Genomic DNA, 14,284 nt, shown 5'->3' with positions numbered 1-14,284 from the left:
GGTCCCCCCCGGGTTTTTTTTTTTTTTTTTTTTTTTTTTTTTCAGATTTGTGCAGCCTAATATTTCAGAATTTGCTGTGGCTTTTCTCAAAAAATGGCTGCAATATTTGCATTTTTTTGTGTGTTTTTGCAGTAAAAACACCAATAATCATGATGTACTTTTGTAATTAGTGACAGTAAGATTAAAATTCTGTAAATATTTTCGTGCATAATTACTGAAACTGTAATTACTGTTTCTGGTTCCCCATGCACATGATAATGATCACACCAGCATTGAAATACATATAATTCTGCTTTTCTTAAAATACAGAAATGTATTGAACACAATAGCTTGCACATTGTCACTGGATCAGTATTTAATCAGTGACCATATTATAAATGTTAAATTGAATAAATTATTTCATGTTTTTACAATTGAACAATTATATTGTCTATGATTTATATCGTCTGAAATATTTAAATAGTGCATATTCAGTAAAATAATATACTTATTTGAATCTAATCTAGGCTAATGGTGAAATCAGGCATTACGGGCACAATACGTATTGATTTATTAGTTGGGACTCTAAATTATGTATTGTTATTAGCTAATTTTTTTTATAAGATGATAAAAGAAAAAATTCATTTGGGCTTGGAGCAATATTTTAGGGTGAAACTGCTCAGAGATACTTCTAAATTAGCCATTACTTTATGTTCCTAGAGTGACACAGACCCTGATACTAACTTTGGTTCATACTCTGAATTAATGAAGACTTGGAGATAGAAAAGCACTGATGCCGTGTGTGGCTGAGGACACCTGTACTAACGGTTTGTTGGTGTGTTTGTGTGCCGTTCCTCAGGGTAAGGTGGCACAGACGGCGTGTATGTCTGCCTGTAAACACCTGGCCACGTCACTGATGCAGATGCTGCTGGATACTGAGCTCAAACAGATCAGCATGGGAGCCATTCAGCAGTTCAACCTGGATGTCATACAGTGTGAACGTGAGTAGTGCGTCTTTGATAATTTAATAATTGCGTATTTGCAATGCCACCCCCATGTTCATTTCAATAGTCCACCCAGTAATGAAGCTTTTGTCATTATTTACTCACCCTCTTCTTTCACTGAAATTTACAGTAAAAAAAAAAAAAATGTTGTTGTTGACAAAACTTTACTATAAAAAGTACTGTAGATTTTACGAATTGAACTTCCATTTTAAAGTAAACCATAAATATATTGATATAATATTAATATATCAACCCACTGAAATACTAATCACTAATGCACTAGAAAAAAAAAAATAACACAGGAGGTAAAGAAAAAGCCACATGTAAAATCAAGCTAATCAGCGACAGCAAGCAGTTTTTTCCAAAGGTGAAGTAAATATTAATATATACAAGGTGCACACAGTGTCATACACAAATACACAAATACAAAACACAGTCATGGTAATACAAATGAGACAAAAATAATGCAGTAAACATTAATTTGACAACATAAGATGTTACATAAAACCCTAATGTGGCATAGAACAACTAAGAAGAAACGGTTATTTCAAGGAAAACCCCACATGGAAATCTGGCAATATCAATTTATGTTTTTTCACTGTAAATTATAAGATGATTTGTTCTTTTTCACTTCCAAAAACTACTGTAAAATCACATAAAATGTCCCATTAGATTTATTACAAATTTTCACCATATAAGAGTAAAAGAACCTTTTTACAGTAGCATTTTTACAGTCTTCGCCATTCAAATTAAGATGATTTTTACAGTGTAGTCCCTGTACACTATAAAAGTGGTCCATATGCTTTATTTGAAGTCTTCTGAAGCCATGCAACAGCTTTGTAACCGAAGTCTAAAATAATAGTAATCATATATTGAATGCATCTTATCTGCCGTAAATCATTAATTAATAAACCAGACCTTTTACAAAATACATCCATTCTAAAAGTTTGAGCATTACCATAAACCATTTTCAAAGTGGAATGTGGCTAATGCACTAACAGACAGGCATGTCGGTAGATGCATTCATGCAGCAGGTATTATTGATATTATCAGCTGTTCTCAGAAGCAGTTATTTGAGTTACACTCTTTCAAGGAACATTCCTGATTACCCGCACTCCACCTGCTCTTGGAAATCCACACCTGTTCTGATATGAGCTGATATGGAACAGTTTAGAGCAACATTACTCGCTTATCCATTTGAACGTTCATTCATCTTACATGTGCTGCATTTGCATGCATTACCCACCCATATGAGGATATCATTCATAGTTTTACTAAAAATGGAAATGCTGTTTTGAAGCCATATGACAAAACTGTTGTCTGTGTGTGCGTATGTGGATTTGCTTTAGACATTGTAATTACTGCTTTTAGGCATATGTCTAAAATAGCATATGACACATTTTTAAGGAACGGAGCACATTTCTGCTGATCTCCATTGGGCTTAATGGCTTCATCCTGATCTGAAATGTATTGGACTTCAGAATTATGAAAACAGACCCGACCATTTATGGAGCTGACCTTAAAATGTTTCTTTCCCAAGTCAAAAGATCCTCAAGTGTCTATGATATTGTGAAATGCAGAAACTGATCTCATTGAGGTTTCATATCTCCCTGGGGAAGTCCATAAAGCCCCTTTGGTTCTGAATGGCACAATAGAGATGTCAGAGCACAGCGTTCATCAATAATGTTAATATGTGGACAGTTCTTTGGTTCTATCTTCTACTCCTCAGCCATTTAAGGTTTCAGTCACGCTACTGTCAGCAGAAGTGAAAGGCTGTGTGTGTGCATGCTCGTATCTGTTGCCTCAGGCCACAGATGTCTAGAGTTTATGAGGGTTCAACCGCACAGGTACGGCAGGGAATGTCTGACCCTTTTCTAAGGTCTGAATGGTGTTTGTCCCATTAGCGGCAGCTTATCTTACTCTAGTCAAAACACAGACAGTTAAGATTCACCCATAAGAATACTTATCCCAAGTTGTGAGTTTACAGTCTGATTTGTCTGAATTTTGCTTGTAATTTATAGTGTGTCAGTGGATAGTTGACGGAGGTGTAGGAAATGTGTGGTCACATGCATTTGGGATGTAATCAAGGTCATACATGCACTTTCATTCAGACTGAAACAGTAATCTGTCTTTTTTAAATGTTTAAAACACTCCAACTGAAATCTTACCAGTCCTGTTTTTGTAGTTTGGCCTCATCCAGCATACATACACATTAATGGGACCACACGTGGCCTCAGTGCACTTGCTCTAAAGGACATAGGTGACATGCAACATTAATTTAGTCCTTAAAATATTTAATTTTGCATCTTGTATACTTAAAGACTGCAGCTCAACTATACAAAAAAACACTGTAGATCAATTGTAATTGCACATGAACACAGTGATGTGATCTCTGGGCTCATGGTAGGTCTGTTATCATTAATAAAATCTTTGTGAGGAAAATGTCTTAGCTGGCTGCACAAACTTTAAAGCAGTGTAGTTCACTGTCTGAACAACACAAATGATTCTTCTCCTAAATGGTCATACTCTATTACAAAGCTCTCTGGAACAATTGATTCTTACGGTTTATCCAGCATTCATCAGTCAGAAATTTGTACAAAATGATAGCTAATCTGAATAACTGACAGATTTTCAACATAGCTGAGCTAGTTTTACCACTAATATCAGTCTGATAGATGTGATCATCTGGTTTTAGAAAACCATAGATAGAGGGAGTGAGTTATGATCATCTAATTTTAGAAAACCATAGATTGAGTGAATGAGTTAGTTATTTGTGATCCTCTAGTTTTAGAAACCCTTAGATAGAGTGAGTTAGTTATGATCATCTGGTTTTAGAAAACCATAGATTGAGTGAATGAGTTAGTTATTTGTGATCCTCTAGTTTTAGAAACCCTTAGATAGAGTGAGTTAGTTATGATCATCTGGTTTTAGAAAACCATAGATTGAGTGAATGAGTTAGTTACTTGTGATCATCTAGTTTTAGAAACCTATAGATAGAGTTAGATATGATCATCTGGTTTTAGAAAACCATAGAGTGAGTTAGTTAGTTAGTTAGTTATGATCATCTAGTTTTAGAAAACCATAGATAGAGTGAGTGAGTTAGTTATTTGTGATCATCTAGTTTTAGAAACCTATAGAGTGAGTTAGTTATGATCATCTGGTTTTAGAAAACCATAGATTGAGTGAATGAGTTAGTTATTTGTGATCCTCTAGTTTTAGAAACCCTTAGATAGAGTGAGTTAGTTATGATCATCTGGTTTTAGAAAACCATAGAGTTAGTTAGTTAGTTAGTTAGTTATGATCATCTAGTTTTAGAAAACCATAGATAGAGTGAGTGAGTTAGTTATTTGTGATCATCTAGTTTTAGAAACCTATAGAGTGAGTTAGTTATGATCATCTAGTTTTAGAAAAAACCATAGATTGAGTGAATGAGTTAGTTACTTGGGATCATCTAGTTTTAGAAACACAGAGTAGTTTTACAAAACCAAATATAGAGTAAGTTATGATCATCTAGTTTCAGAAAACCATAGATAGAGTTAGTTATGATCATCTAGTTTCAGAAAACCATAGATAGTGGGTGAGTGAGTTATGATCATCTAGTTTCAGAAAACCATAGATTGAGTGACTGAGTTATGATCATCTAGTTCTAGAAAACCATAGATAGTGGGTGAGTGAGTTATGATCATCTAGTTTCAGAAAACCATAGAGTGAGTGAGTTATGATCATCTAGTTTCAGAAAACCATAGATTGAATGACTGAGTTATGATCATCTAGTTACAGAAAACAGATTGAGTGAGTGACTGAGTTATGATTGTCTAGTTTTAGAAAACCATAGATAAAGTTATGATCATCTAGTTTTAGAAAACCATAGAGAGTGCGTGAGTTATAATCGTCTAGTTACAGAAAACCATAGATAGTTAGTTATGATCATCTAGTTTTAAAAAAACATAGATAGAGTTAGTTAGTTATGATCATCTGATTTTGGAAGACCATAGGTCTTGATCAGTTAGCTAAATAGTTAGTTTTGATCATCTGGTTTTGGACAACCTTAAATAGATAGTTAGGAAGGACATCCTGAGTAAAACCTGTGGCAAAAACCTGTATGGGTAATTCTCCTTTGGCGACCAACCGAAGGAGAGAGAGAGATTTAGTTAGTTGGATAGGTAGTTTTGATCATCTGGTCTTGGAAAGCTGTAAGTCAAGTTACAAATATAAACGGCAACACAAGTCAGAATAGTTTGAAAGTTTAGTGGATGCAGCTTTAACGTTTTAGGACAACTTAGTGTTAGAAATTTTATTCTCAGAAATGTAATAATAATAATAATAATAAATAGTAGATCAATATGTTGGCTTTATCAAGTTTTCGTTAATGTTTCAGGGTAACAAAAATGCTTTGTAAATATTGTTCAGGGGTTTAATTTGATGTCTTTACACAACGCACACCAACTAATCGTTTTTTAAATATTATTTTCCTGTTCCTTTCACAGTGTTTGCCAGTTCAGAGCCCGTGCCAGGATTCCAGGGGGACACACTGCAGTTGGCCTTCATTGACCTCCGACAGGTACAGACCTCTCTGCAGACATGGCCGTTCTTGATCCACAGTCCCTGTGAGTGAGCTGAGGGGAAGGGTGGAGAACATACAGCATTAACAGGCACTAATGGATTATCCAAACCTGAACACGCTTACCTTCAGGAGGGGAAATCACTTAGTCGCAGTGGGGTTCATTATGCTATCAGGAGCTCTTTCTCCGTTTGGTCCTGTTTTTTTTTGTGCTGCTTGGAGTTTGAACTTTTAATCTGGGCCTGAGGGTGCTTAAGGTGTAAAACCGGGGTCATGTCAAGGTTTCTTCTACAAAGGTATGTCATATAAGGAAGTATTATTAGGGTGTGGAGTTAACAGCACTCAGTTTAAAATCCCTTTGATTTCTAATACCTCTATTTATGTTCAGCAGAAAGCTGAATGTGTCTTCAAATCACACATGCTGCAGTATTCCTTCAGTTTTCAGGATGCTGTCGAAGGGAAAAAAAATTGTATTTCTGTCATAAATGTCCCACCATGAAAATGGTGTCCCTGTCATAAAAAATCGAAGGGGACTGGGACTTTTTAAGCTCTTAAAGGGATAGTTCACCCAAAAATGAAATCCTCATGTAGTTTTAGACCTATGACTTTCTTTCTTCTGGAGAACACAAAGGAAAGAATTATGGTAACCAATCAGTTTGGTGATCATTGAATTCCACTTTAAAGCATGAAATATCTTCTTAAAATATCTTTAAAAGCATCATAAAAGTAGACCATATGATTTAAACGTCAGGTTTTCAATGATGTTTGATTACAAGATAAGAAATATGTTATAAATGTATGATACGCGTTAAAAATGATATAAATATAAATGTTAATAAATGTGGTCTTGCATCATATAAAATGGGTCCATTCTTCAGAAATTCACCCTTGGTATTCCACGGAAGAAAAGGAAGTGATAGAGTTTGGAATGACATGAGGGCGAGTAAATGATGACAGAATTTTATTTTTGGGTGCAATTTCAATTCACATGCTGAATCACATACACCACCTGTTCATGGGAAAGCTCTGGCTTGATCTGCGTGGCACGCACCGGTCGGGGTGGCGTCTTTCAGCGTGTCACGACTGCGGCCGCTCGCCAAGACCTCTCGATTACCATTAGCATGACGCTGCTTTGATCCTTGCCTGGTTTCTTGGAGGATTTGCTGACAGCTTCTCTCAAGTGCTCTCAGCGAGCTCTGGCTCCAATTCGGGCAGAGTGAGCTCGGACAAGGTCAGAGATAAGGAGAGTGGAGTGCTGGCCGTCAGAATTTACCTATTCATCCCACCCCCCGTGTAGATAACCTTCCCATCATGCATTATGATGCAGATCTACCCTAGAGCTCTCAAATAGAGAGGTCACAGTCTCCCTGCCAGTCACGCAGCAGCTAATGGAGCGGCTCTTGTTTACTCTGTTGTGTTTTAAACGTTTTAATTCTTGTTGTCTGTAAGGTGATGCTGTGCAGGGCTGCAGATGCTTGTACTAATACTGGTAAAAATTCACTTGCTTACATCACTTAAAAGAGACTAAAATGTCTGAAGGCACATTTCTGAGTTTTCCTGTGTTCTTCACTTTCACCAGCACCAGCGAATAAGTATCTAAAAGTAGCGATGCTGCTAACTTGACTCCTTTTTTCAGTAGCGTGAGAATAGATCAGTTGTTCACAGCTTTTCCAGTAACTTGCTACTTTTTTGCAACAATTAGCAATAAAAACAACATTTAAAACATCGCTGTTTAAAGTCTGTGTTAGAGGCAATAATCAAAAATGCTCATATTCTCTCATATGTATAGCATTAATGAAGCGGTTCAGTTTTCTTTCTTTCTTTGTTTCTTACATTTACTTGCTTACCGTTTCCTGCATTCCCTAAGAATTAAACAATGACCCTGGTGTTATTAGTGTCATACTGCATGGTTTGAGCTACATGACGATTGGCCAGCTATCCAGTGCATTGTGATTGGCCGAATACCTCAAGCGTGTGACGGAAATGCAATCGCATCATATGATGCCTTTAACACTACTGTTCAAAACTTTGGGATCTGTGGAATTTTTTTTAATGTTTTTGAAAGAAGTCTCCAAGGCTGCACTTATTTGATTAAAAATACAATAAAAACCATAATATTGAGAAAATGTATTACAGTTTGGAGGGTCAGAGCACAATTCGCTTTTCAGACCGATGAGCTTTGTGAAAATCGACGCGTTTCAGAATGGCAGGGCTTAGAGGAGAAACAATAATGTACAGTATGTGGAAAATAATGTGTTTTTTTTAACCTTAAACCGCATAAACACATTTCATTACACCAAATACACAAAATAATGTTCTTTTTAGCAACATCATATCACCCCTTTAAAATAACTTTTCTATTTTTATATATTGTAAAATGTAATTTATTTCTTTGATGGCAAAGCTGAAAGCTTTCAGCATCATTACTCCAGTCTTCAGTGTCACATGATCCTTCAGAAATCACTCTAATATGCTGATTTGGTGCTCAAGAAACATTTCTTATGAGTATCAGTGTTAAAAACAGTTGTTCTGCTTAATGTTTTTGTGAAAACTGTAAAACATTTTTCAAGATTCCTTGAATAGAGCATTCGATTGAACAGCATTTATTTGAACTATAAACGTGTTTCTTGTCACTTTTGGTCAATTTAATGCCTCCTTTCTGGAAAAAGTATTACTAATCCCAAACTTTTGAATAGCAGTGTATATAGAGTACTGTATATAAACAAGGTGTATTCTAGTATATATTAGGGTGTATTTAATGTCAATGTAATGCTGTCATCCTAATTGAAATTTAAAACCCCTCATTGTCTTGTACCAGAAAAATGCAGCTCTGAAAAAAAGCTCATTGCAATTGATAGTTGCATATGTCCCCTTCAAATGAACCTTCAACTCATCTTTGACTAAAACATTCAGAGGTGAACTTTTTCTATAGATTACTCACTGTGAACTTTGTCAGATCATGTTGGGCTTGTGAGTCTATATCGGTGAGATCTCTATAAGGTCATGATTAGTGCTCCAGTGACTAGTGCACTTAGACTGGAGGAGAAATGCATTGACTGGGATTATAATAATCTTAAATAAAGGCACACAAATAATGTGTAGAATGTCTACATAGTGACTTACAGAATCTAAGATATTGCTTTGATATTTTCAGGGTGGTCTGGGACTTTAGGATCCCACCATTTATCGAATATTCATCAAGATCTAATTCATAACAGTCCAAACTAGTCATTGGATGGTTATTCAGGAAATGCATGACCTTATATCATGTATACCCTGAATGACATTTAAATCTTTTTTGGATAATTGATTTAGCTGTATCGCCCTGGCCAAAGGTCTGCAAATATTGACATTTACCAGCACAATCTTGTTGCCCATGATGCTCCGCAGGGTCTTGGTGTGTTTAGCTGCAATATCGTCACAGCCCAGCAGGAGCAGCAAACAGCACTAAATAGCGGTCTGAAAAACAGACCTCCTCAATACGGACCACGTAGTAGGTGTGAAGTGCTATTAGCCCCCTGAACCCTCCTCTCCCGGCCCTCCATAATGAACGAGCCTTCCAGGAATTGTCCCCCATTGATTGATATTGATTTGCATATATAGAGGTGAGTGGTCTGGCCCTTCTCCAGCAAATTAAGTTCAATGTGTCCAGAGCCTTGCTTTGAATCAGAGTTGCAAAGTGGCAGGGAGCCTACTGACCAGAGCACCGTGGAGCCAGGATTAGCTCCTCTGTGGGTTATCTGGAGGTCACGAAGGGATTTCTCTTCCTTTTGCATTTAAAGTGCTCCCAGCTCCCCAACAAGTGCCCTAATACTAACCCCCGCCATTAGTGTATGACCTCACACACTTCTCTTTGGGCAACTAACAACTTTCTTTTTTTATTTTTGGACCTTGAATATTGTTTGTTTCTTATGATTGGGGTTCTTATATAGAAAAAGTAAAAAAATATCTGGGAATTTCCAGAACAGTGTTATTTTAGTATTATTGAGATACTATATATATATATATACAGTATCTAAAACTATAGAATTATTAAAAAAAAACATATTCATTTTTATTTAAGTTTTAGTTATTTTATTACATCAAATTTAACTGAAACTGAGAAATGTTGCTTTGGCCACTAGCTGAAATCAATTTTGGGGGAAAAAATGCATATTCATTTTATTTTAGATAAAATTTCTTTTATTTCAATTAATGTTTTATGGTTTTAGTTTTAGTATACTTTAAGTATAATAATCCTGACCAGGCCTAGAAAAGTCATGAGAATAAAATATTTTTTAAATGTTTTTTTCCACTTTATTCTCAGCTGTGATATATTTCTTTGGCTTGAATTATGTATGCATTCTCTGTAAAATTATATTTAAGAATCTTTGCAAATGTATAATTGTATAAATTCCTTGGAAATTCTTTTGTTCAAGAAGTGTGGCAGCCCTAGTTATTATATTGTGGTGTTCACGTTTTTCTTCATTTGTAACTCTTTGCATAAAAGTGTATGCTAAATCAAAACAAATGGCAATTACATTCATTGTATTCTTTTTCAGTGTGTTACAACCTATTCTGTTGGTTCTGGTTCAAGTTATAAGTTATAAAATTCTGTTTTTGACGCTGTGTTTTTTTTTTGTAATTCATTCAGCTTCTAGATCTGTTCATGGTGTGGGATTGGTCCACGTACCTGGCAGACTACGGACAGCCCACCTCAAAGTACCTGCGGGTGAACCCCTCCACTGCGCTAGCACTTTTGGAAAAGTATGTAGTGTTTTTACTCTTTCCTTCAGCTCAGTGAAGAAATGCTAATATCAAACTCCACTGAAATCATTGAAGCTTCCTAGAGTGCTTTAAACAGTTACTTTTAGAACCATGATGGTTAAGATGTTGCTGGTGGCTCACTAGTTTCAGAACAGAATCTCAGACATAAGTGAACAAATGATGACGTGATTTGAACAGTGGAGCTCTGATTTGTTTTTTAACCTAATATATAATCTTCGTCCTCTTTCTTTTTTCTTATTTACCAATGCCAGAGTCAACAGAGGGTACGTAGATCCAACATGGATTTCTCTCTCTCCATAGTAATGTGAAATGCATGAAGAGACTATAAATTATGCTTGGCGGGCCATATATAATATAAACTATTAAGACAGCTGCGGGCCGCTTAAAATTCATCCACGGGCCGCATTTGGCCCGCGGGCCGTAGTTTGGACACCCCTGGACTATATCATATAATTTATTTCATCATCATTTATTCATCCCACACCCATTACAGCATGCATACTGTACAGAGAGACTGAATAATAATATTATGTGAATAATTTACATAGCATGATACATATGTCACGGATCACTATATCATTACTAATTCATGATTTTTACTGCACTGAAAAATCTCTCTTTGATAATGTATTTAAATGTGTTTAGGATGCATATGCAGAATTGAACCATCATCTGATATAGCATATATATCATAAAAATATGCATTTCAATCATGACAACTCTCGGAACATTTTAGCATGGTGATGGATATGACAATGTTAATGTATTTGGTCTTGGCAGAACAGATCTGCTACGCTGCTGCTGAATTGCTGCTGCTGTTGGTTATTGCTATAGTTGTAGATTATTGCTGCTGCTGCAAGCAAGTACAGGAACTTGCTACTGCCAATGCATATGGCGATACGGTGCCATGAGTATTTAAGACATACTGCTGCTGCACAAATAGCATATAAAATGCCCCCGTAGCAGATCTATACAGGTGGAGCTGGGGAAGGTGGAGGGTTTCAGAGAACTCTGAAAGCGCGCTGCAGGAATCTCAAGTGAATGCTAGCCAGCCATATAAATGCAAGGCAGTAAGCTCATTGGCTGCATATGCAGCATGAACCAATCAGCTTGTGCCAAGTCGTTTAACTCTCTGAATATCATCAGTTACGTTAACACCCCGTCAGAATGCGCCATCTAGAGTTTCATGACTGAATTGTATATTTATACTGGAATTGTTGTAATTTTTACATATGAGTTTAAAAGAGAAGCGTGTTATTTCTGTATCACTAGCATCACCAAAAGGGTTGCAAAATATGTTTGTGGTCCTAAAAAGATAAATATGAATAAAAACAATTTAAATAAAGATTAACCTACCAAGGAAAAATGTTCTGTTTTTCATTTAGTTGAAGTACTAAAATAGCTAAAACTTAATAGAAACTATATTTACAAGACAGAAAAGTTTTACTAAAATGTAAGCTCAAATTAAAATCTGATTAAAAATATGAAACGAAATATTTCATAAATATTTATATATAATAAAAAAAAATTAGTTTTAGTTGACATTACTATTATTCTAAAATGTGGAAAATAATAATAATAGATGTTTTCTGGACTCTGATATTTTCTTCATATATTCGACTGTAATATTATCCCCTCATTTTGCTTTTCCAGAATGAAAGACACAAGTAAAAAGAACATCATCTTCTCCCAGTTCAGGAAGAACGACCGTGACAAGCAGAAATTGATCGAGACAGTGGTGAAGCAGCTGAGAAGTCTGGTGAATGGAATGTCCCAGCATTCCTAGAGGCATCCACATGAACTCCAAACACTGGGCTGGGTTTGACAATGTAACTTACAAACTATGTTATACTTCTAGCTTTGGCCCTTTTTTCAAAATCCAATAACTCACTGTAAGGTAACTACTCTCAAAAGTACTGTGGTATATTTTGACTGCATCCTCCATGTCTCCTGCCAAAATATTCACCACTGTAGGTTAATAATGTAAATATGGTGCAAAAATGAAGAGAAAAAAAGTGAAGTTATGCAGTAATTTTTTGTAATGTATTTTTAAAGGTTGAGAATTATGTTTTGTACGTTGTGAAAGTGCAATGACTCCTAACACTACACTTGAGAGAGCGGCGGTGTGTATGTGACTGGTGATGCTGATGGTCATATTGCAACCTGTATGAAATTCTCCCAGGTGTAACATGGATGAAGTTTTTATTGTAAATATTTTTAAATATATTTAACACTGCTATGGAATCATGCTTCCCATTGGTCTGCCAATGAATAGACTGGCAGACCAATGTTTAGCATTTGCATGAGAATGCATCGTTTTTTCTTTTACGTTGGCAGACTTTGTTCCAACTCGTGTGCACCAAACAGCACTTCTTTATTGAAAAGAATCTAAAATTGTCAGCTGCATTTCACTGAACGATGAACAAATGCACCACAGAATTATATTACATTTTTTATTTTCTCAGGGTGAAATGAAAGCTTTGGGTTCAGATGCTTTAGAATCTCATTTTTAGGTGAAAGTAAATAAGCAATAATTGGTCCAGCTACAGACATGGAAAAATTCCAGATTAATATCTTTATCCACATGCTTTTATTTTGTTTCTTAACATTTATTTTGAGCAGGCATTTTGCACTGAAAATTATTTAAGTTTGCCTTTTAACAAGCAACTGTATGCTTATGTATTTAAAGTACCACTGTATATACCATACTATTTTATTAAAATTGGGGAAAAAATGGAATGTAAAGTATAAAACATTTGTCATCTGAGGCTGTTTCCATATTTCAGTTTTCTGTTGTCTTATGGTTGTAACAACACTAATATTGGTTTCACTTTAAAATATCTCTCATAATTTAAAGACATGGTTAACAAATCAGTAGTTCCTTTACATTCAGATATCACAAGTGTTTGACTGTACATTAACTAATGATCTGTTAGGCATTATGGAATTTGTTAATAATAATGAAAGTTACTGTAAAGTGTCACCCAGATATTTAAAATTTCAATGAGGCAAACAGAATCACAATATCCAATAACTGGCATTACCTGGAGTTACACAAACCCAAGTGACTTCAGTTGTTTTCAAGATCCACCCATTTTTATGTGTGTGCTTTAATAAAATTTCAAAACAAAAATACATTTTGATCTATTGTTTGTTTGTTTTTTTGCTTTCAATGTCTTTACAACATTGTTACTCTATATACAGATAAACTCCTCAGATTAAAATAGAAAGAGTTCCCTATATACATATTTTTAAAATTAAATTAAATTAAGATACCCAGCCATGTTAAACTTCTTTCTGGTGAATTATCTTATTCTATTGTTGAGTTTATATTATTTTAATATTCAATATTAATGTTAATTGTTAATTCAATGTAATTGTTTTAATTGTACGTTTAATTGTTTTACTGCATTTAAAGACATGCTTATTTTTGAACTGATGATGGCTGATATTTCTAAACTTCATTTCCCAAGTATTCCAGTTGGGATGTTCTCTAGAAGGATATATTGGCAAACAATCCGCTAGATCCAGTCTGTCATCACTGAATGTGGACAATCTTGATTGAGGTGGTCCGGCAGCTCTGGGCCCTGCATTAGTCCATCACACGGGATGCTTTAACACCTTCGGACACTCCTGAGTCCTATAGATAAAGATTTTTTAAATGAAAACCAGATTTCTTTTTGTGATATGAAACTCTTTTTTATTCTTTTTGTGATATGAAATGTTAAAAGTGACATTTTTTCCCCTTCCTTCATCCTTTGCTTTTGCTACTCATCGAGTACCCTTTAAGTCGCTATATATATATATGAGTTGCCAAACAGGAAATAATTATATAAAAATCTGAATATGTTGTTATAAGCCTGAATATATAAATGTAAATTGTGAATATATAGTTATAAGCCTGAATATATAAATGTAAATTGTGAATATATAGTTATAAGCCTGAATATATAAATGTAAATTGTGAATATAT

General features: G+C 35.1%; 1 protein-coding gene across 1 annotated transcript in view; it reads left to right on the top strand.

Annotated features, from left to right (window-relative positions):
* LOC107745664 (exocyst complex component 6-like) overlaps positions 1-13,448 on the top strand; it is a 59,492-nt gene extending 46,044 nt beyond the window's left edge. The window contains exons 17-21 of the mRNA XM_016559589.1: positions 839-980; positions 5,471-5,544; positions 10,178-10,290; positions 10,563-10,574; positions 11,965-13,448. Of these exons, the coding sequence (XP_016415075.1) occupies positions 839-980; positions 5,471-5,544; positions 10,178-10,290; positions 10,563-10,574; positions 11,965-12,097 (474 nt within the window). The 3' untranslated portion in view covers positions 12,098-13,448. The remainder of the gene's footprint in view (positions 1-838; positions 981-5,470; positions 5,545-10,177; positions 10,291-10,562; positions 10,575-11,964) is intronic.
* Positions 13,449-14,284: the final 836 nt, after the last annotated feature.

The sequence above is a fragment of the Sinocyclocheilus rhinocerous genome, unplaced genomic scaffold (genome assembly GCF_001515625.1).
Source record: "Sinocyclocheilus rhinocerous isolate Xijiao unplaced genomic scaffold, SAMN03320098_v1.1 scaffold768, whole genome shotgun sequence".
Taxonomy (NCBI): Eukaryota; Metazoa; Chordata; class Actinopteri; order Cypriniformes; family Cyprinidae; genus Sinocyclocheilus; species Sinocyclocheilus rhinocerous.
Note: the sequence above shows the minus strand (reverse complement) of the source record. Positions and strands in the feature narration are given on the sequence as shown.